This window comes from Pagrus major, chromosome 24 (assembly GCF_040436345.1).
Source record: "Pagrus major chromosome 24, Pma_NU_1.0".
Taxonomy (NCBI): domain Eukaryota; kingdom Metazoa; phylum Chordata; class Actinopteri; order Spariformes; family Sparidae; genus Pagrus; species Pagrus major.
The window spans coordinates 7295249-7319609 of NC_133238.1; the positions used below are offsets into that span (position 1 = coordinate 7295249).

Sequence of the window (24361 nt, forward strand, 5' to 3'; positions counted from 1 at the left end):
AGGTAAATAGGACAGTTCCTGCACGGTGCAGGTTCTGGTGAAGCGTTTGCTCAGCAGAGCCCCGCAATCACAAACGGCACCGCAGCGAGGAGAAGAGAGCCGACGCCAGGGTAACTTGTTAGTGGAGGAATTTGATCAAATGCTGGAGCGGGATTTGATCCGTGACACTTCGTCGTCGCTCTGAGGAACGCTGAGAGAAAATGAGTCATTAAAATCTATGACTCACCCTCTTATGCACAAATAAGACGCAGATCTTATGATTATAATTCCATCATCCCGGAAAATGAAGCCTCTGTTCTCTGTGATTGCAAAAACTTTTTTTTCCCCCTCCGTTGATGATTCCCTCTGAGTTTACACATCTATTATTCAGTTGTGTCCCCTTTTTCACAAAGAGTATTTTGCCAAACTTGCAGTCCTACATGCACATGACACACATGCACGCACACACTCCATTGTTCATGCAGCTTAAAACACCAATTGTGAGTGCGCGGTACAGGGCCGGCTGAATATTCCATTTCCATTTCATTTGGCCTTCTTGCTGACTAAGAGTTGATAATTCATCATTCGTCTGGGCCCAGGGCTTATGAATATGGATTTCGGGCAGTTTATTAGCACATCTTAGGAATGCATTAAGGGAAATTAGCAAGAGGAATGAAATTTGCTCTTATAGAAATTGGGCCACTGTCTGTGTGTGTGTGTGTGTGTGTGTGTGTGTGTGTGTGTGTGTGTGTGTGTGTGTGTGTGTGTGTGCGCGCAGTGAACTTCAACTCCCAATTCTAAGATTCATCACTGCTGTTTCTGAGAGCTTCCCTCTGCGCATGGTTGATTTGTTTTTAAATCTAAAATGGTGTCCTTTCATGTGCCTCGTCAAAAATGAACATGACAGCGAAATCACACAGCACTCCTACTCCTTCATTTTCTGAAGAACAGGAGAGGAGGAGGTCTGGGGAGAGGAGAAAATAAGTTCATTCAAATTAGGATGCAAAATAATCCAATCGGAGTCGGTTTTCTTTGGTCTGAAACAGCAGAAAAACTCATTTTGTTATTTGGTGTTATCTGCTGGTTTAGACTCCTAACAACCACTGACAAGCTAACCAAGGTTCGGATTTACAAATACCTTGTTTATAGGACATCCTGTCATCCTGCCAGGCTGGAGACTTTGCGAAGGAAGTCAAAATAAATCCGCAGCCAGACTCTAAGCGTGGCTGAGAATGACGGGTTCTCTGCTGTAATTTACTGTGCCTCGTACCAGGTAAGAACAATCGAGAAATAGCTTTGCCGGCCGCATCACAGCTCATTTTGTTATGCTAAGCTGTCCAACCATGAGGAACTGCTGTCTATCACATGTCAACATGTCTACGTGCTGGAGGGTGGATGAGTGGATGAGAACGAGGATAGGACTAAAACTGTGGGAGCCCACATGAACCAAATGTAAGAAAACTTTCTCTTTGTAATTTCAGTCAAAGAAAAACAATGAGCACAAGGCGCGGCACACCACGTATCCTGTCCATCGATTCATCCTCACCTTGTCTCTGTCTTCCACTAGGTCACTCAGCAGGTCGTCCATGTCCAGGATCCCTCCATCAAGGTACTCCAAGTGTTGGGTCTTCACTGCGCTCTCCCCATGCTGGACACAAACAAGCAATGAATTACAGACATTATGGAAATCTTAAACTAAACTTAGAATCCGTCACTGATATAAACTGTCAACCAATCAGCTTTCAGTCAAGTTGAAATGACCAGAATATTTAATTGGTGGTATTGTAATTAATTAGAACCAACATCAGAACTGAACACACAATCATAATGTCACAAAAACATACAAAATTATCAGAATCCTTACTAATTACCAATTAAGTCATTTTTCCAATGCCAGGTCCTGAGGGGGCTAGAGACAAGTCACTGTAGAGCAACAGTAGTTTCACACAATGCCATCTACTATATGTTCCATATATGCAGCCAATAGGAAGCACATAAACAACTACTATGAGATACAATGGCTAAATTTATAATAACTGTCTCAGTGGTGACTTGCCATATAAAGAAAACTTCCTAGTTGTGTGTTCCTTGTACAGTAACAAGTTCCACCCTGATGATGGCCGTGTGATAAAGTTTCTTAAAAGGGGAAGTTTGGCAGCATTTTCCCCTGTGGTAAAAACATCATCCCCACAGTTTTATGGCTGTATATAAAGAACAGTAAGGGATAGGTTATTTGCAACAACCCAGAACAGGTTCTAAACAGTTTTACTATATTTACACATTTATTACGTTTTCTGATATTTTTTGGGGGGGATAATTGAGAAAATCCAGTGGGAAATTTCTAGATTCTTTTTAATCAACTACAATTTGGAGTATCAAGAACACTAAATAACACTATGATGGTCTATTAACTTAAAAAGTAAATAAATACAACTTTTCTTACAACCAGTCTATATAATTGCTGACCACAGCAAAAAGTCTTAATAAAAAATTAGATTCTGAATGGAAGGATTCACTATGTTTGCAATTTCAAGCAGTCCCTAAATGCACCATGTATTGTGCGGTCGCAAGTTCTGAAGACGGGGCAGCGACTCAAGACAGTAGACGATAGTATGACGGCTTCAGTCATGAATCCAAATGGTTACGTTCCTAATCACAATATATCTCAACATAAAATTATACATACATGTAGGATTATGTAGGATTTTTATCTGTTTTTCCTGATCCTAGTGATACATTAAACATACTGCATATTGTAATGTTTTTTGGTTTTTTTTTTGGTTTTAACTGTCTTATCCCCACTCTTCCTACAAAAATACAGTTTTGAACATACAGTAACATAAACCTAGGCTACACACTTTCAAACTACTCCCCTTTACACAGACCGATGTAAAGTATTACAGTCACTGTCTCAATATAAAGTACCAAAAATAATTTTACCCCACAGTGAATGTTTACAAATGTGACACAATGGTGACAATCTGTCAACATAATAAACATGTTTATATCCAGACACAACAGCAGGCTTCCCTGTTTGTTTGGCAGGTACAGTTAGAACACATGACCTACATTACACTGTGCATGCACTACACAGAGTTTACAAAGTGAACAGAAGTATGTGAGAATAAGGAGGGGGAGGACAGGAACTTTTTCCAGTTTTGCCGGTCTGTTGGGAATGCTGGTGGGCACATTCCAGGCCGGTTTCACTGTCACCATGAAGACAGAGGTCAGAGTGAACACACCCCACAGAGCAGGAACTACACCGAGCCTGGCACTCCATCCACTGACAAAGAGAACAAGGACTTCTGACTAAGCTGCGATCTGTAATCTGTGCGCTATTTACACATCAAAAATCAACAGAGAAGTACACGAACAATAGCGTCTTCCCCTTTTTGTGATCCAGTATACACACAGTCTATTGTGGCAATGCAGATCTCCAAGAGACAGTGCAGCTGTGGACAATTTAAGATGAGGCTGATGATAAATAGCGTAGAACTATGAATACAAAGTGAAAAATAATCCCAACCTACTGAATGGGTTAAATTTAGCCTTGCGAAATGTATATTTGCTATTTTTTTCCCCACAGTTTCTATTAAAAGTCATTTCTGGACTGAAATAAGAAATCTTTGACAAGCCTTATCGTTTCTAACAATGTGTGCAGTAGAAAATGGCCCATTAGGAACTGCCCATACCAATAAGCAATCTGTCAAGAGCAACACAAGACTACATTACCAGCTAAATTAACAGCTATAGGCTATAAGCCTCGGAGGCTGGAATGAGTTTGGCTGAGACCCAGCCGGCGGCTTCTGCTGTATCACTGAGCCCTGTTGGTGAATGGGCTCTTTCTTGCTCCGATGCATCCGAATGTGAATTACAGGACACAAAAAAAGAGGGTGTCTGCCTTTCACAATGGGCCAAGTCCATTCTCTTAAAACAAATGGTTGGGAGAGGCTGGGATTTCAATCACAGGAATAAAGCCAGAAACCTCCCTTTCTTCAGAAGTGCCCATAATACCAGAGCCAGGGGCTGAGAGAGATGGAGCGAAGAGAGTAATCTGCAACTACAACTACGGAACAAAAATACACTGCAGTTTTTCACACAATGCAAAGGCATTGTGTGATATGCAAACAGGCAGGCGATCCAATGATCCAGAGGACAGAGATGCCTGTCACTGTAAAAAATTGCAGTTGTACCAACAGTGTATTATGAGTGAGGCCTTACAGAGAATGACTACAGATCTTTATTATGAGTATTAAAGTTCATTGTAGACCATAGTAACTCCAGGTCCACTTACTGGCTTTTTTAAGAGAATGGACTGTGAGATGAGGTTTAAAGAGATCTTCACAACTCCATCATAAGTTTTTCCAAATTCAGAAAAGCAGTATATTTGGAGAATTTTAACTAAAATAAAGCATGCTGGGAAATATGCTACCAAGATAACAATGTTAATAAATAACTTATTTGGTGAGTTGGTGAGTGCGATCTCAATGTCTGAGTGGTGGCATTTGATTGCCAGGCCTTTCGGGTTCACACCTGGTATAAGACCATTGAAAGAAAACTAGTGGCCAACTATTTTGATGATTGATTTATCTTTTAATTCATCTTTCAAGCAAAAATGTCAAACATTTGCTGGTGCCAGCTTCTTAAATGAAAGGATCTGCTGCTTTTCTCTGTCATGTCGGATGGTAATTGAAGAGCGTTTAAGACAAAAGAAGCAATTTGATGACGTCCCTTTAGGCTCTGGATAATTGTGATGAACATTTTATTTGAAAAATTACACCACACAATTAATGGATTAATCACTAAAGTAATTAATCAATAATTTTGAGTCGCAGCCCTATAACTTATATAAATAAGTGTCTTCAAATCTCTATTCAGTCCACATTGTGTTCGGATGTCAATATTTAAACTATATTGTGCTGACGAAATTGCAGTGTGATTGTTGAAAGTTGTCCCAGCACATGAGGAGCCTGAGATCACTGTGCAAGGTGAGGCTCACACATTTTTCCTTATTCCGATTAATATCCAGATACAGATTGCATGTTGACACCAGGTGTAAAATGAGTCTTCCTTTTGCGAGATTTAAACTCAGGATTGTATGATCTGAAATGGTACTTAATTGTCAATAAATTGCGAACAAAGCGGCGTTTATGAAAACAGATTATTTAATTAGATTCATTGTGAGATTTAACAGCGCTGGAACCAGAAATATGAAGGAAAAAAAAACATCATACATTGTGTATTTCTTGATCATTTGTAGAGTTGTATTCAAAGTGTTTACTATGTGGCAGCCCATGTGGGATGGAGATGTTGAAACCAGCCGGGTATCCAGCTGGAGCTGAGGCGTGAGGGCAAAGCATTTACACCAGAAAAACTGGTCCAGCCTGAACAACTGCCAGCATTCTTCTGCCTCTCACTAGAAATGTGTGAGAGCGTGTGCCTATGACAGCAACAGCGAAAGGAGGGAAGGGTGGTAATTGGCTCTTTTCTGCGATGACGTCACATGACCAGCATTGAGACGTAAACCTTCATGGCATTAGTGTGATTTTTTCAGGGGTGAAGGATTAGATCACAACAAAGCCTGAGTGTTAATTAGCATCAACTCTGCAGGCGGTGTTTAAGCACACTTGGCATACTTGTGCTTCTGTTTCCTTTGCCAGAACTCACAAGACCCGAGAAAACACACTTTCCACCTAGTGATGAAAAGGGATGAATGTATGACACTTCAGACGGAAAGTAATCTATAGAGAAGAGGGAATAAAAAAAAAACTCTTCTGAAGTCCCTCGTTGTCAATCCCTGGTAATTCCCCTTTGTGTCCTGAAGTCTTCCCATGAAATAAAAAACAAAAGGAGTCAGGAGTCAGTCAGTCAACAGCGGAGGAGAATTACCGTGACAGTTAGAAGAGTAAATTCCCTGCAAATTACACCATTAAGCCCCCCCAACCATTCAAACCCATATCTCTCATCCTTCTCCCTCCCTCCCCCTTCTCTGGTGAGCAAACATGACACCACTCGAGAACGGTGAAGCGTCGGGGCGATTAGCGGAGCTAAATTCGGTGGGGCTGCAGCGGCGGTGGTGGCGGTGGGGTTGGGGGTGCCATTTCACACTTTGATCCTCAGAAGAATGTGTAATTACACAGCTGCAGGAGGACGGTGTGGATTTAGCCGTGACCAAAAAAAAAAGAGTCTTTAATGAACACGTCGATGAGGAGCTGTCTTCGAGTCGGATCCATCGGTGCGAGTGAGAGCGCAGAGAAAGTTAAACTGTGGAGAGTTTTCTCTCTCTGAGGGAAGACGACAGCCAGAGATGGAGACATCTTGACCTTGGCCTACATTCTGTAATCAGGGCCTTAATGACTCTTAAACACAACAGAAATATATCAATTACGGATGAAACAATCCAATATGCCTCATTAAGTATGGGCATGGTCGTGACTTCTGCCATCAGTCACATTCATTCATTCAGTCAGACAATCCCTGGCCACACATTACCCTGAATACACAGAGATGTACAGATGTTACATTTGGGGAAAAGAGAGCACTACTGGAATCACATAAGGAAAGTAAATGTTGACTGCGTCCTTAATATTGAGTCCAATGAGAACACTTTATTTCAGTCCGCGCTAATCAGCATTTATAAACAGTATATAAATAAACAGGAGAAAGATTTGAAGTGTGTACGAGTGTTTATGTGTTAGAGCAAAGGTGTTTGACTGTTTACCTCCTGCCATTAGAGATACAATATTAAATTAAAAGCCTGTTTGTTGTCAGGTTTAAAGATTCCTCAAATTAATACTGGTTCCAGTTTGGAACCGGTTCTGAATTGTGCCTCCAAGCAAGACAGATGCATTACAAAAACAACAATGTCAAACTTATGAGTCTACACTGCAAGAAAGTTGCAACAAGAAGGAGTCATGGCAGAGAGGAGGAAACGGTCCAAAGCGTGGCTCAATTTCACGCTGAAAGATGATAACAGTGCTAGTTGTATTGTCTGTAAAATGATCAACACCAGCAATATGTCAAAACATCCTTCTACGCAACATGGGTTTTAATTCTAGGAAATCCACTTATTTGACACTCTTAATCAGAGTGTTACTGCTTCCCAAATATCCTATGTTATAATAACATTAGTGCCACAAAGTGCGGCCCGGGTCAATTTGGCCTGCTAGATGTTTCTAAATCAAAAATTGCAATGGAAATCACTCTTCATGCTGTGTTATGCTCTTTAATTAATAATTACTATTCATAATCTGAGCACAGCAGGCAAAGTGACACTGCAGGAAGTCGATCAATAAGGGAACTTGAGATCCTGGCACCATTTTGCATCTTAACAATGCATTAGGTGGTTGATTTTGGCCAGCGGCTCAACATTAAGTTTCAGTTTTTGCTCTAATAGGGAAAAAGTTTTTTAGATGATGATAGAGTGTTGGTAGCTCTCATGTTACGGCAAGTCTTTTGTCTACACTGTTTCTACACTGTGTTCAGACTCAGAGATAATAAAAAACAGTTGCAATGATGGTGAAAATCTGTGAGGCCTACTTTTTGTTTTTCATACAGAAAATGTATCAGGAATCAATGAGGGGATCCACACAGAATCTGACCAATAATGGCATTAGTATCAATAAAATCTTCTTAATTCATTCAGACAAAAGTATTGCAACAGACAAAAAACAAAAACTACTACTGTTTATTTACCACTTATTTATTGTTTATACTGTATATTGCATATATATGCTTGATGGAAGCGCTTTGAGATGAATTACAAATTTGTTTTTTGTTTTTTGCTGAACAAGTTGCACAGTAGCACCGAAATCAGGCAGGGTGGCATTTTAATTAAAAAAAAAGATTTTGTTCTTTCACATCTCTCTGACTGAGAACTGATACAGACGCACATCTGCTTTTAAATGTCATGATGTCTGAGATGCCCAAGTTTATAAGTCACATGCCAGCGGGCATCTGTCCTACAGTGCCCCTCAGCTAAACAGTGAACAGCCTTCCAGCCTCACTATGCTGCTCTGTAGCTGCACAGTTGTTTGAACTGGAGATGTATTTTCCTTCAGGGATCAATGGAGTTACACAATATAAATTTATAATAGGCATTTACACTGGTTTGATGAATGCAGTCTACTTCCCTGAACACGTTTGACAGCCAGTCAGCAACACCCTAACAAAGAGAAACAGCAGGTTTAACAGTCACATTAAACTTTAAAAATGCTTTTTGCATAGCTGAGTTCTGACGCATATACCAATCCACAGTGGACAACTCCTCTCACTCCGACGTACATGAGAAGAGAGCGGCTTGTTCAGGTGTCAGCACAGTGTTGATATACGGGCTGTAATCTGAACTGAGCCTACACAGGCACACCATGAGACGCAGAGAGACAGCTACAGTACCTGGCTGGTTCCCTTGAGAACGCACAACACTCACAGTCTACATGCTGGTCCCTCAGGCGATGGTATACTAATATAGTTATTGAGAGTAAAACAGGTGAGTCAGAGTCGAGACTCTTCACTCCTGCAACTGTCAACTTTTAACTTCACAGATTACAAACAGATGAGAGACAGTTCATCCAAAACAACTTTGATAATTGATCATTTAAGGCATTTATAAAGCAAAAAAGCCAAACAGTTGTTGGTTTCAGTGTCTCAAATATGAGACCTTGCTTAAAATCTTTGTACATCTGTGTAGGGTGCAACTAACAATTAATCTAATTGTTGACTAAACTGTTGATTGTTTTCACAATTAACTGATTAGTTGGTCAGAAAATGGTAAAAAATGTTGATGAGTGTTCCTCGGCATCCTCAGATTACTTTTTTGCTCCGAAACCCGAAGATATTCAGTCTACTGTCACAGAGGAGTAAAGAAAACAGAACATATTCATATTTAAGTAGCTGAAATGAGACAATTTTGACTTTTAAAAAAAAAAAAAAACAACTACTCAAAATGATAAATCATTTATCAACAATTCTTGGTTTCAGTGTCTCGAATGTGAGAATTTGCTGCTTGCAATCTTTGTAAATATTTCAAAGTGTGTTAGTCGGACATAAAATTTCTGATGGGAATTATGCCAGACGAAAATAGTTAGTAGTTGTAGCCCTAGAAAAGACACCCATTTTAAAATAGACATCATTTTCTACAAATCAAGTTTATAGAGTATATGGATGACAGATGGAGGCAAGTTAAGATTTTATCTTATATCTTATAACAACTTTATCTACGACACCTTAGGTGCAAATCTTTACACAACTCCCACTTCCTTCATCACATGCCACAATAGCAGTGATTGAATAATGTGTGGAAACTGTATGAGAAACATTTTTTATCACCCCCATGATCACACGCACACTCACATTTAACAAATCCCCCTGTATAATGAGCAGTGTTTTCCTGCATGCAGTTAGTTAGAGGCTTTGTCGGTTAACACAACTGTTTTCTCAACAGTAGAGATGAAAGTAGAGGAACGCGTACGGAGTCGCAGCTCAGATCACATTAAAATAAACTGCTAATTAAGAAGGTCTACATGCCATTACTGCAGTGAGGCTGTGCAGAATCCTCTTCACCCTGAACATACACACAAACACACACACCCAGTGATTAAAACCAGGTTTCTGACACTGTCCCTGCTGTCAGTGGTGAGGCCGGAATGGTGGTGAAATGTGCGGTTAATGTGGGCGCTAAGTGGATTCTGCTGGCAGGAGCAGTCGCCACATCCGGTCAGATCTATTCGGCCCTCTCTGGCAGCTCCGGAGCTGGACTGTCCTCATGATGGTCTGCCTCTATTAGGAGAAGGCAATAGACTGCTGAGTCAACGTCTAGCAACGGCTCCTAATTAACATGCCCTATGAAAAGCAATCAAGGGCCCGGTGCATTCTAATCACACGCTAGGGTTTAGCCTACTTCAGCTTGTGCACGGCAGCGTGTCTTGCTGAAAATCAACAGGGACCCGCTGGGCAGAGTGGGCATGTCTGTGGATGTCAGTGAAGCAGAGACGTGACAGCTCAGGGGACACCGAGCGAGATGAGCTCCTCTGTGTGTGTGCGTGTGGCCCTCTAGGTGTTTGTGTGCGCTCCCTCGCCGAGTGGAAGCAATCCATCGAGCCATCCAGGCACCCAATCGCTCCTTTCTATCCCTGCTTCCAGGGGCCTCCTCTCGCATCTCCGCAAGCCAGCCTCTCGCCTCGCCTAGGGGGAGGATGCGTGGCCGGGCTGAGGGGGGACAAGCCAACCGATAAAACCGGGGCCTGTCATCAATCCTAATCCCTAATCACTCACAGGACAAAGCCTCCTGTCCGCGGCGTACGTCCCCGGCTGCGGCCACATTGAGGACATCAAACAGTAAACTTCCACCTGCCCGCTGAGATACCAGAGCTTTAACAGGGGGGCATTGTACAGGTAGACAGCCGGGGCTGCTGCCAGCGCCACTCACCTCCTCGCAGAGACGCGACACACATCGGCACCCTATCACGCTACGACAGCATGCACATACAATGCTGCTGATTAATAAAAGGTCAGTTCGGCAGAATGATTTATGTTCAAGTGATTGCAACATCAGGGAGCAGAAAGATGGGGGCTCATATCTTTGTGTATATGTGGGGCATTCAAAACAACACAAGTCACAGGGAAAAACAACACTGCACCAGCGGTTCCTTAAGTCTTATTTGTTTTGGGATGTGCAGTGCATGCCAGGGGATATGACGTGTTGTGTTCGACTTTATGACACACAACAATGGCACCCATGTGACAGGGGTAGGGTAGACTACATTATTTATATTAGGCTGGTGAATGGGATATAAGATACATTTCCAAGTATAAATGTGCTGTATGGCGTCTGTGACCTCGTGTCGTTTTCCCTCCTCTACTTTGTTTATATATTCAGCTGAGGGCTCAACTGTGAGTACTCCTGCCAGAAAAAACATCATCTTGTTAAGGTCAGCAAAGTTTTTTATTAACTTCTGGCATTGTGCACCCGGAGGTCAGCAGTAAAAGGAAATTTCAACATGGAAATTCCCACCTCAGACTGGAATGCAGTATTAGTGTATCTAGACGTGTTGAGCATGGAGGCGTTGGGCAACTGGAGTCGAATGAGTTTTTGGTCAGTGGATACACGTCAGGCATGTCTGGCAGCTTTGCATTGTTGTCTATTGAGGTAATCGTCTTTGGATTCACTTCTTACCATGTGACCCTTTGTTTATACAGGTGAGACAGAGAGACAGGTGTCGTCCACAAGAGAGACCTGGTCACAAGCTAAATGATAGATAGACAGTAGGGCTGTCAAAGCTAGCGCGATAATAACACGTTAAGGCAAATTCCTGTTAAAGCAACCATAGCAGGGGATGTATGAATACATTATGATGAGAAGTTGCCCCTTCTGGCCTCGAAATAGAAACTTAAATAGGAGCAAAACTCTGTAGCAATGAGTCTTATACTTGCATGACATGTAAAAGTTTACCAAACCAAACTCTACTCAGTTTTATCCACATTATAAATCCTCACATCAACGCAAAGACGTGACTTCTTGTGTTTGATTTAAGCTAGCAGCTAGCAGCTATCTCTAATATCATGAGCGTCATAACCGCAGACCTGTCACGTGACCCTCACCTCTGCCACTTTGTGGGTGCTAACTAGCTGTTACACAATGTTAAAAATGACAGGAATGAAACAACATTATTTGAAGGCGCATTAACGTTGAACATGGCGTTGGAAAGTCCCGAGGAAGTTAAGTTAGAGTCGGTTTATGAGAGTGTTTACCTGCTCCACTATCCGGCGGTGTCTCCGCGTGGCTTGCTCGATCAGATCCCGGACTGTCCAGCCAGCTTTACAGGGAACCACCACTGCGGTGTCCCCGAAAGTCACAGTGACTTTCATACCAGCTGCTTAATCCTAATATTCTTGACAGAAGTTCAGAAATAAATCCAAGTTTCGGGAGAGTCTCTCGACCCGGAGCTGCTCCCTGCTCGACGAAAGAGGCACCTGTCTGTCGAAACTGGAGCAACAGGTGTCTCAGGTCAGGATGAAATCACGGTGGAGTCACTTTACCGAGCTAAACTGGCGTCTGAAGCCTCACAGGACATCTTATTTCCAGCCGAGCCGTCATGTAAGTTGGAGAAAAAGCAGTGACTACAGCCGCAGAGTGTGAGTTTGTGTCATGTTGAGCTGTCCGCTGATACACCCAAACAAAACAAACCGACAGAGGAACCCGGAAGAAATCACAGCGAGGACGGCACTCCAGGAAATCCCAGAGCTACTGACACTGCTCCACTGCTGGGATCTGCTCCACTGCTGGGATCTGCACCATCTGCCTGCTCATGTTCAAACACTTTCAAAGTTTTCTATGTTTTAATACAAACAAACGATCATCCAGTAACACAGTGTTCATTAAATTAAACGAATACAAGACATCTCACCTTTTCTCTGCAGCTGCTTTATCCATCATTTCCTAAATCAACTTATATTTTGATATAAATATAATAGGCTGCACCTTTTCAGCATAAGGGTATTATGAAAATGAAATTACTCATTTGAAAAAAGAAAAGTCTTTAAATATTAAAGAAGTATAATATGTATAAAGTGACCGTGAGATCACAATTCAGCAGTGGTGGAAGAAATATTCAGATCAGATCCGTTTCATTACCACACTCTAAAAATATTCCTGCATTTATATGCTCAGTAGTACAGAAGTATAAGAAGAATGTACTTAAAGCAGGCCTATCAAAGTAAAAGCACTTGTTCCACTGAAAATCTGATTCTGCAGACCATCGGCTGACATGCATTTTACTGTCATATCTGCTCATGGTGGAGCTAGTTTCAACTACTTTATATAGACAGTCTGGTAGTTTAGTCAAGCCCCTCCAAAGGGTCACCAGGTGAATCTGAGGGGTTGTGGAATGATAAGTGGGAGAGGAAAGAAGTAAAACGCTCTGATTCATGAGTTTGTTTTTATTTCTTATTCTCTAATCTTTTTTTGATGAAATGTTGGATATTTTTACCCGTTTGAGTCATTAACACTTTTTCAAATAAAACACTGTGAGAAGTTTAGAAGGAAAGTGTCTGATACTAACACCTCACAGACATCCAAAATGTGACAAGTGGCAACTAGATACTGTTTTTATGCAAAGGGTCACAAAGTTCACCAAAAAGTTTGGAAACTATTGGCTTAATCTTTTGCATTTTATAAACTTGTTATTTGTTTTTTTTAAGTAAAATCTTTATCTGCCAATGCTGTCAGATGGCTGCAGTGGAGTAAAAAGTAGCTTACAATAGATTTCTTGTGAGATATAGAGGAGTGGAAGTATAAAGCTGCACAGTACTTGAGTAAAAGTACTTACTTTCCACCACTGCAATTTGTCTTACATACAATAATATCCTACTGTATAGGACTATTGTATAGGCACCAGTTCACCTCCTGGGAACTGCCGAGTCGCCCTTGAGCAAGGCAGTGAACCTCAAACCCCCAGGGCACCTGATTACGTGGCAACCACCTCGCTCTGACACCTCTCCATATATTACTGCATGACCGTAGGTCCTTTTTGTGCATGTGTGTGTATTTCAGGCCTTTGTGTATAAAAGTAACTATACTCCCTATAATTTAGTACATTTACTCGATTACTGTACTTAAGTAGAATTTTGAGGCATATGAGCTTTACTCGAGTACTTCCATATTCAGCTTCCTCACTCCTACGTGGCATTTTAGGGGCCAGAGTTGTAAATTTTACTCCACTACATTTTTTTCCAGGTTGTTACAGGCTACCTCACAGATTCTTATTTTACAGTGAAACCTAAAATCAGCTGATAAAATCTGATACTTTAATTTAGTTTAAACCACTCAATGGTTCTCCACCTGAATGCATCTGTAAAAATGATTAAACATCTCTACATTAAATCTATATTTTTGATATTTTTTAGGTTAAATCCAAAATCAGATTTTTAATTGGATAGGATCGGAAGCCTTGAGGACATTTTGACTCGAGCTGATGCTGAAGAGACATTCCTGAAAAAGTTATTTGAATAATTTTCTTAACGTCATGTTTTGTAGAGGCATACTATGTTTTTTAGGATGGACAGACAGTCTCATAGGTAAACTGTCCACATGTATCTGCAGAGACATATATTAGCCTTAGCTCTAATCCCCCTGCACACACACACACACCGCCACCACCACCACCACACCTCTACTCACACACACATCACCCACACTAATTACCTAACCGTTATTGTCTGTCATTTTATGTCATTAGGTGTGTTGTGAAATTGCCTTTATGGATATTAATGGCCGCTGACATGCTCTCGTGCCTTATTCCTGGGCATTGTTTAGTATTGCTCTCGGGAATTTTCCTCCCCATCAAATCAGAAAAGCCACCACGGCAGATGGATTCATAATTGGGACAAGCAATTATTTCCACTGCCACTGTAATTCATCCGAAATGGAGGGAACGGAACAATGAAGGGCTGACAGCTCACTCCTCTCATCCCCAATAAACAAGGTGAGTATGGGGGGAGGGGGGGGGGGAGGGGGGAAGGTTTGAGGACAGAAAGCAAATAAAGACATGGACGGAGACGGTCCCTAATTAGCAAAATTCTACAGTGACTGCGTCCTTCATCTATAATCCCTGGGCTCTGATTTTTAAGAGAGAACATAATTTCATACCTGGTTTAACACTGTGTTTGCAGGGCCACTGAGTATATGATGCCGGTTATGTGGGCATGCCCCCCCCCCAATGGGATCATGGCAGCTGCTGACTCATCAGTCGCTTCAACTTTGTTGTTGCCAGCACTTGGCTGCGGTCACACCGCAGTCAGCATGGGAACGTGTGTTTCCATAAAACATTGCTTAAACCCTGCGAGCTGGGAAAATGAGAGATAATGCTGTGTGGTGTTGGTGTTTTATTGGACACATAAAGCCACATCCCTCCTGTTCTTTAAGTTTTTCTTTATCCAAAGATGACACCCTGCGTCACACAGACTTAACAGTGACTCGCCTGCATTCAGTCCACTGTTAAGCCTCCTGCTCGGCTGTGTTTGTTGGAAACTTTCCAGACTTTCCACACTCACCTGTCGGTTCAAAAATGGAATATTCCAAGTCACGTTCCCGTGGCTGCGTTTGGAAACTTTGCACTTCAGCAGCTCCAAGTGGCAGTAAATGATTGCTGCTGAAATTTTGAAATGTTTGGAGGACTTCATTACTCCGAAAACCTAATTGGCACCAGAAATCTGCCGAGTTCTGTGACCTAAATGTTCTCCAGGTGGAGGAAAAGGAGAAGTGTTTAATTCTTAATCCTTTATAGGACACACAAGAATGCACTGCACTTTCATTGCAATCACTTTTTTTTATGCACCTATGCACGTTATTTTGGGGGCATTTTGCCTTTATTTGTTTATGACAGTAGAGATGACAGAAATTGCAAGAAGACAGTTCCCGAACCGGATTTGAGACCAGAGACATTGCAGTTATATGGTATGCATCTCAACATGTAGACCAGCAGACGCCTTGAACCATCCATTTAAACTGGAGTACCAAGTTAAAAACGCCAAACGGCTGACCCCAAAAGCTGTGTCAACAGTTCCAGTTGATTTTCCTTGTACTTTTTGTTCTGCGACTGAAAAGACATCTATCAACTCTAGTGGATGTTCCAAAGGACATATTCCGTCTAATCAGATTCTGCCTTATTTTGTATATTTTATTTAAAATTATGATCTAGTTCACAATTAAATAGTTAAAAAGTAATATTAGTCTTCAGTTTTTATCTAAATAGCTTGAATAGGCAGAATATTCCATTTGGTGCATAACTTCCTCTGGAGAGCACAGATGGATTTTCAGTCACAGACAAAAGATGTCAGAGAAAATTATTATTTCAATCTGGATGAAAGTATTTTTACACTATATTAAGTTGAAAAATATTGTTTTTATCTGTCTGGTTTTCTGAGAGCAAAATGATTTAATAGTTACTCCTGAGTCACTTTTACAGCGTTAGACTTTTAAATCCATCAAAATAACATATAATGTAAATTAAACACATTATTTTATTTCACAGAAACAAATACTAAAGAAATTCATAATTCACTCATGAAAGGTTTAAACTGAGATTGAACATCCGTAATGCATTTCTTCATCATCAAAACATTCCTTATACAGATGATTTTCATTTTTATGAATGGTTCCACATAATTCTGCACAATTAATCGAAATATCGTAATCACAGATGGCCAAGTGCAATATCCAAATCACAGAAGCTGCAATGTTTTGATTATTGTGTAGGTAAAATGTGTGACAAAGCATCATTATAATGAAGTAGAGATGTCCTGACCTACAAATCTTGTTCTCCTGAAGTAAGAAAACATGTTTGTTTGGTACGGACCCCAACAATGACACATCATCAGAAATACCTTATTGATCTGAGAGGGGGGGACTTGGATGACCTTATAGTTGCTAGTTTGGCAATAGAAATGTCTAACATAGAGAAATAATTTTAAAAAATAAAATAGAGAATAGATAAAAAGAAACAAAGAGAAGAGAAATAGATACGTGTAAAGATATGTGCCTCAAACTAATAATTGACAGTAAATATTGTACAAAATTGTACTGTTATGACAGTATTGCATAGATATTATTACATAACATAATACTATTATTTGTTGTCCCAAATAAGCTCGTAAGTGAACCTTGAGTTTTGAATATTTTACCACATAAATGTATCAAAATGCTTTTATTGCAAAGACCTTGCACATATTGTGCAACACAGCACCCATACATACGCACACTAACATACCAGTGCCAGCACATTTCACAAATGTGGCATTGTTGCTCTTGTGTTTGCTCAAGGTGGCTCCTTCCTACAGTTCCCATTTATGTCAGAGAAGAACAAGGGAGTACACGGCGGAGGCTCAATATGTCTTCACATTGTAACGAGTTGAAAGGACAGAATGATAAGACATCAGCGTCAGGAACGCCGAGTGTTGTAACACAGCACACAGGCAGGGAGAGTCTGATGTTATCTATTCCCACGTACGGAAGAAAGGAGCTGCTGTCCGACCCGAGAGCGGACGAGTTTGACAACAACACCTCGGGTTCAGTGTTTGCACAACACTACTGCTGTCGCTTGTTGACTCTATGATGTCACTTCCTTTATTAAAAGAGCAGTATGCTCTTTACCACACCTTCAGCCGTAGTGGTGTTGAGCAGCAGGTGTTGGCAAAGAGTTTTAGGGAGTTTGTTGCTGTTGTTCGTCAGAAGTGAAAGAGCTCAGGTTTACAGTCATCTCTGAGCTAAGTCACAAAGTGCCTACTGTACGAGTTTGAGCGGTCTATCAAGCCTTTCTTTGGAGCCTTTTCAATCTTGTCCTCATCTGGAAGTAAGGCGTGCTAGCCAAAGTGTTGGCCGTCAATAAAAGCCCCGAGATGGTTTTTCTTGTTTTGTTCGTCTCTCTGAGTGCAATTTACGGGGTTGGCTTGTCTGGGTCGATAGCCGTGTTGATTTGCTTTCAGTCTTCAAGCAGTGCCCCTTTTCTAAAGAGCAAAATTGACATGTTCTCAGCGGCAGTGCCACCACCCCTGTGTTTTAGCTCAGTGTGAGACTGAGGCTGGTCAATAGCTGAGACTTGCTTCACTTCCTGCTGCGCTGCTTACAATTACAGGGCCCCGAATCAGTAGCGAGGATTACTCATAAAAACCTGCCCTCGCTCTCTCCGTGATTGTGTGCGTGGGCGTGTGTAGCTGCGCAAGTAGAGCAGGAGATAGTGTTCGCAATCACAAAATATGACTTTCATTCAGCATGTGGATTTCATTTCAGACCTTAGGTATAATATTCATGCTGCAAAATTGCATTTCTTTTGTGCGCGGGCTGCTGAAAAGCTCAAATCGAATAGCTAAAGGCGCTCGTCTGTGAATTACAAGTGTTGCCAAAGTTGCCTGAATTGTTGTCTGGAACAATCACAGTTATTCAGAGCAAAACAGCTATCATCAGGCCGCCATGATCTGTGGACACACAGAGATGCATATTGCACTTTGGAGCTTATTGCACTACAACTTAGGAGGGTTCTTTGTGAAGCGCTGCTGGCGGTCCACTTCCTTATAGATTTTCTCGTCTAGACTGCAGGTACAGCATAAGGAGAAGTGGAAGAAAGACTCTTTAAACCAACCTGGTGAATATATTTATTTACATGCTGTAAGTCTAAATGTGGAAGATGACTTGTTTATGGTTGCCGTTACAACACTGCTACAGACACACACAATTTGAGTCCTATCCTCGCTATCTGTGGAGTTTTTGTCTGGAGCCTGCTGGAAGCGATCCATCTAACCCCTTTCATACTGGACAAGTGACCCAGGAAATACTCAGCTCTGGGGATCAATGCTGGGTCAAGCTCTGTTCAGCTGTCTGGAGCGCCCTGCTGCACGCCATGTTTAACAGAATACAAGTGTAAAGGCTTGAAAGGAAAACTCTTGCAGCATTTGTTATCGGTAGTTTATCCCCAGAGGTTGTGCCTGAAGTTTTTCAGCTGGCCTGCGTGTAACTTCCTGGACTTTAGGTGCTGTGATTTATCTTTTATGTGTTTTACGTGGCATTTGTTCCACTTGATTTGTATAACATGCATTCACCCTTGCAGTAAAAAATATCAAATATCATCATTAAAAGTCTTATAAGCTTCTTCTGCATCGACTTGAAAACATCCAACTGGATTTCTAACAAAACTTTGCCATGTAGGATTTCCACCTTTTCTTCAGAAAGGCAGATAAAGGCAGGCAATAGTGAAAGACTTATCAGGGTTTTATTTTGTGGAGTACAGTTGGAGGTGAAATGTTTGGAAAGTCCATAGAAAGACAGGAACCTAACATAATGTTGCATTGTAGGTCATACTTTGTTTTTATGCAATACATTCTTTTGGTCCTTTGGAACGCTGTTAAACCAGGAAGTCCTATTCAACTGTTGCAGACATTGAAAGTCCTTCAAAATAAGAGAGCTAGGTGCAGTCCCAATGACCTCCCCAAGGCCTTAAGCCCTGAACCCTAATGGGCTTAACTGATGTCACCTGGTAAGTGCTTGACTGAAAGAGGCTACAAGTGCCCAAAATGATGTTAATTCTGGTCATTTTTACTTTACGTTTTTTACTTTCTGAAGCAGTCGGCGGCCTGATTGGAACATCTTCTAGGCCCTTGTTTTACATAATAAACAAGAGGTAATTATCAAATAATTAGTTTACTTGTCATATATACACAAATATACACTATAAACATATTCAGTCAGAGGTTTCAGGGAAAAAAGTTCTGTTATGTTTCAAAAGCTGGTTACTTTTTTGTTGATTTTTATGAAGCTGAGTGATTTAAGTGAGATCTTTTCTGTTTTTTGAATTTCAAAAAATTGCATCTAGAATAATGAAATTATTATTATAATAATCAAGAGTGCCATCGTCTGGATTATTTTGTTTTTTTTTAAATGCTTCTGAGCTTCCCCTGGGAACCTGTGACTGTCACAAGGCAATGAATTGTGGGTAATTTCCTCAGGCAAAGTCTGCAGAAATGCAGGCTTCGGAGAAAATGGACATAAAGGGCTTAAAATGTGTTTGCGAGAACGGAAATGGAAAATGGGTATATACTCACCTGCACATATTTTGCATCAAAACTATTTGCACCCCCAAAATGCAAATTTGCAAGTATGGAGCTCTGAGAGGGCCTGCACTGTAGCACTGACCAGCTGGCTGAGAGGTTGCATCCCAGCCGCTTGTCCAGGGGCTCTGATCTGTTCCTTTAATATGTCAAAACTATTCAATCAAGGCAACAGTAGACCAGCAACTCCCACGTCTCAGCTTCAGTTCCCTATCTGTAAATCCCATATACAGTACATAGCAGTGTGTCTGTGCAGGGAGCAATTGACTCATCCAAAGTCACCTTTTGTCATGTCGTCTTTATAATTTTGCACCATTGTCATGTCTGTGTTAAAGTACTCATGACAAAAACAACAGTTCGAAAAAATATATAGATGTATGAATTAATATGCGAAAAAAGGCCTTAACCCCTTGTGGACTTAAAGGAATAGTACACCAAAAAATGAAGATTCAGTAACTATCTACTCATCTCCATGCTAACAGGAAGAAAGGTGCACTTTTACATTTTAAAACAAAGTTCCGATTCACCACTTTGGTTGTTTGGGTAACCGCTGAAACTGCTGTGAAGCTCTAGAAATGTTGGACTGTGAGACTTCACCCAGCTTTCCATGAGGGTGACGAGATAAAGACTGAATTTGCATTTTTGGCTGACCTCTACCTTTAACCAGGAACGTGCGTGTGGACGTTGTACACTAGATTTTCCCAAAATGCAAAGTGCACACTACAGCCTGAACAGGTTTTCCAGGTTCAGTTGCCTGTCACCATCCCATCATCAGAAACATCTGTGATCTAACTGCTGGTATGTGTGAGTGATATTTCTGCAGCGAGCTGTTAAATGCCACACATTTATTTCAAGAAACGTACCGTTTTCTTTGAACGAACACTCCAGGAAAGCTGTCGAAGTGCCAGAAGCAGACTGAATGTATGTTATTATGCAAGCGGATGAGTAAGGTTTTCTGTTAATTATTTACTTTTGGAGGAGCTCCATTGGAAAGAGACCAGGACTGAGTTATTATATCATCAGCAGATGAGCAGGTTAAGAGGGAGGTAATCAGGCTACAGGACGTGGATTTGACGATTACATCAACGCATCTGCGCATATTTTCACACTCCTTTCAAGGAGAAAACATATTTTCTCACTTCCCTCCGCGAGGAAGTCACAAAGGGAAAGTCATTCCATATTTGACTGTTGCACGCGCCTAATTAGACTAATTAGATTTTTCTCAGCTGAAGCCTGGAGTTTAACAAGACACGACTCTCGCCCTTTGCACCATGCTCCTTGATGGGTGAGAATGAGACTTTATATTCACCAGGCGGGTAGCACATCACACACTCCCTCACTCACACACATCCCTTAATGGATCAAATTAGCGCTCTGGCACATAAACCCTGTTTTCCACCCGTTCTTTTCACCCCCTCGCTTGTTCTCTCTCCGTTCTCCTCTCTCCTCGTTCCTTCTGTCAGAGACAGTCGCCGGGTAATTAAAATCTACATTGAGACAAAAGTTGCTTTAATTTAAGTTCATTACACCGTGTCAGTCTCGGGGCTTCGCAGGAGATCTTTTTTAGAAATCCGCTGCCTTGAAGCCATGGCAACTGCCGCACAACCTCATTTCCCACCTAATCACAGCGAGGGAGACTGCTAAACATTGATTTGGACAATTACGGGGCTACATTTGCAACAAAAGCAAACAAGGCAGTGGCAGTGGTTGGGAAAGGTGAAGTAGGGAGGGGGCCCACTGAGACTTAAGTGCTTAGAGGGGAAATGAAAGAGGGCGCAGAGGAGAGAGGGCAGCGTGGCGAGGCTACATACATAGATAGCTTAATGGCTCTAAAATGGCACCTTTTTCTCCGTCTGCAGCTCGTAAATGTCCCGGTGATGTCATTCTTTTCAATCTGACTGACACCCTGTGGCTCGTCTGCACGACTCCGCTTCATGAACTTTTCTTGTGCTCACACAACCCGGTAATTTGACCAAGAGCACATTTCTATTTACAGCAGGCACCAGAACAATCTCATCTGTCATTACCATGGTACACTACAGTATAACCAGAATTACATATTGTAGTTCTTGTGTTTCTGCTTTTGAAGGGTCACCTCATCTGTTTTTAATCTGCTGCGGTTTAGATACGTCAGCATTTCATTTGAACATATTTGGGGAACTTTTCTTAAATTGGCACTACACAGGTTTTTTGCTCTAACATGTCATTATGAAGTAAATGTTGATTGTACAATGTAACGGCTGCAGAATAATGCCACCATCTGCGTTTAGATTGGTTTTGTATAAACCTCACTTTCACAGTGCAGTGCTGCCTGCCACCGTGCAGTAAAGGTCCCTCGGAAAATGAGGCTCACTGGAAGTCTTCATTATGGACTAATTGAATAAAAAAACTCTTTGTTTCGTCCTGTGTTGTTGGTACTAGCGATTCTGGGTGGTATTACCGTTGGCGCCGCTGTCACGAAGACAACTGGACCGCTTACAGCAAGAAACAAGCATGCTTGCACATGGTATTGGAGCAAGTGAGGCAAGTGTTTTCGATTACTGGCACCTTTTTAATTTAATTTCATCCACTGATAAAAAGTAGTTTCAAACAAAAATATCTACTGTGGGTGTTTCATTTGAATTTTTCAGTACTTTGAGCACCAGAAATTAAATTCTAAGACCATCCTCCCCCCCAAAAAAGGCCATATAGTGTAGGTCATCTGTAAGCAGCTTACTAGGACTCATATTTACGTTAATTGTTGGGCAGTGACCTCTAGTGGCCGTGGTTATTATTACAAGAATAGAGGAGGAAGTCCACGTTGAGTTGGATGGATGGGTCAAACACCCATGACCTTTACCCAGGAGGCCGCTGTTCATATTCAGTGTGAAACCAAAAGTCAGTTACGTAACATACTTACAACAACTTATATCGTAAGTAAAGTAAGACACTTAAGTTACGTAACAAACCTATTATTTTATTTTTATTCATGTATTCCTAAACCCAATCATGCAGTTTTGTTATTTAAACTGAACCCCCGACCGTCTCACAACGTTAATAACATGTCCACGGTGTTACTTGATGTAACTCCAGTTCTATGAGTATGTGCGCCTGCCACTGGTACTGTCCAATGGGCATATACAGTATGTTGCTGTGGACGTCACTGGAAATAGACCTATTCCGACATTTAGGTAAAGGGATGTGTTGAAAATAAATAGATAGATCGATAAAAGCAAACTAAACATGTGTTTTTGTGATTTGCGTGAACTGATCCTTTAAACCCAGCCAGTTTGTCCACAACAAAGGCCTCTGGATGGGGACACCCCTGCATGCAAACTGCCTGGATTTTATTACAAGCAAGAGGGTCTGTCCGATTGGTTGTGGCCTCAGAGGTCAAAGGTCAAAGAGTCAAAAAGTTGAGAGGGCTTTACTGTAATAACACCACCTCATTACGGGGTATCATTACCTTCCCCAGCTGGGTCAGACATTTGTTTTGAATGACCCGGCTTCAAAGGGACGCGTTCAAGTTCTGTTGCTGTTGCGTGACCCCGGTCAAATTGTGGGGATTCTGGGTAATGGCCATTATGACCAGGCTCATATAGAGGAGAGCACAGTGAGGTTAAGTAAGCAGGAGGGGAGAGAAAGAGGAATGAAACTGAGACGCGCTGAGCTGCTGCCGTCGTGTCTGTGCATGCATGCATGTCCACCGCTCCTCCATTATGGGCGTAGGTGTGCGACGGCGCCGCCATCACAACTCTTCCCTGCATGTGCCAGCGTCGATTGGGAGAACTAATGACAATCCATCGACCAAACACACTCAATTAAGTTATGCAAATGCACTAATTGCAAATGCATAGCAGTCCTGCCTCATCACTTAACCCGTGGTAACCTGTTTAAAGGTTTCAATACCGGCTTACAGTTAGGCGCGCAAGATGGATTTATCTTTGGCATTCAATAGTGGATGGATGAATAGAGGGTGGGTTGGACGGGAAGAGTGTGTGGGAAGGGAGGAGGAGGGTGTGTGTGTGTGTGTGTGTGTGTGTGTGTGTTTCTGCATGTACATGTGCAGGGGCAAAGAAGAAAAGAGAGATCAAAATTGCCCCTCTGCCAATCAAAAAACCCAATTATCATCCTCAATCAGCACTGGAGAGACACAAAGAGCCACTCTCATACAATGGATCAGTGGTCTAGACCAGAACAATTACCGCATAATTAGTTCATCAGACAATCCCAGATTGATCCAACTTGGATTTGCATGCAGAATCGGGTCGGAGAAAAACCCGTCTTTGAGCATCCACAGGATGTTCCCATCACGCCGACCGAGGCTCACTCTGTGCCGGTGACTGAAAAATGGGTATAAGTGTTCCGGAGAAGAACGGTTCAACAAGCCAAAAATAACAGAGGGAGAAAAATGCCTGTCGAAAAATTGAGCCCTGTTAAACACGTTATTAGAACTTTTGCACTGCCTTGTACTTTTGGGAAAAGATGAAGGATCAGGGAGTGCAGAAATTACTTTTATATCCCTTCAGCTAGCACAGTATGGAGCGATGAAGCTCTTTTTCAACCTAACTGCCCTTAATTTGAATCTTTCTCCATGAGCGGAGATCTCTGTGATGAGGGTGTCTCTCCCGTCATTACAGAGCGGAGTCGCTGCAGTGCGTGATTGCGAGACGGAGGGTGTTATTCACTTGACCAGCCCGGACCTGATTCCACGGCGGCGAGGCGCTCGGTGTGGTGAAAAGGAGCCCCGATCAATGACAGGGAGGAGGCGGAAGGAGGAGAAAGTGGTCTGAACTTGTCACGGGGAAAG

The 24361-nt window shown here is 41.8% G+C and overlaps 1 protein-coding gene across 1 annotated transcript in view; it reads right to left on the minus strand.

Moving 5' to 3' along the window:
* Positions 1 to 12183, minus strand: part of pard3ba (par-3 family cell polarity regulator beta a) — a 183866-nt gene extending 171683 nt beyond the window's left edge. Inside the window, exons 1-2 of the mRNA XM_073462491.1 lie at positions 11728 to 12183; positions 1526 to 1627 (exon numbers count right to left, since the gene is read on the minus strand). Of these exons, the coding sequence (XP_073318592.1) occupies positions 1526 to 1627; positions 11728 to 11844 (219 nt within the window). The 5' untranslated portion in view covers positions 11845 to 12183. The remainder of the gene's footprint in view (positions 1 to 1525; positions 1628 to 11727) is intronic.
* Positions 12184 to 24361: the final 12178 nt, after the last annotated feature.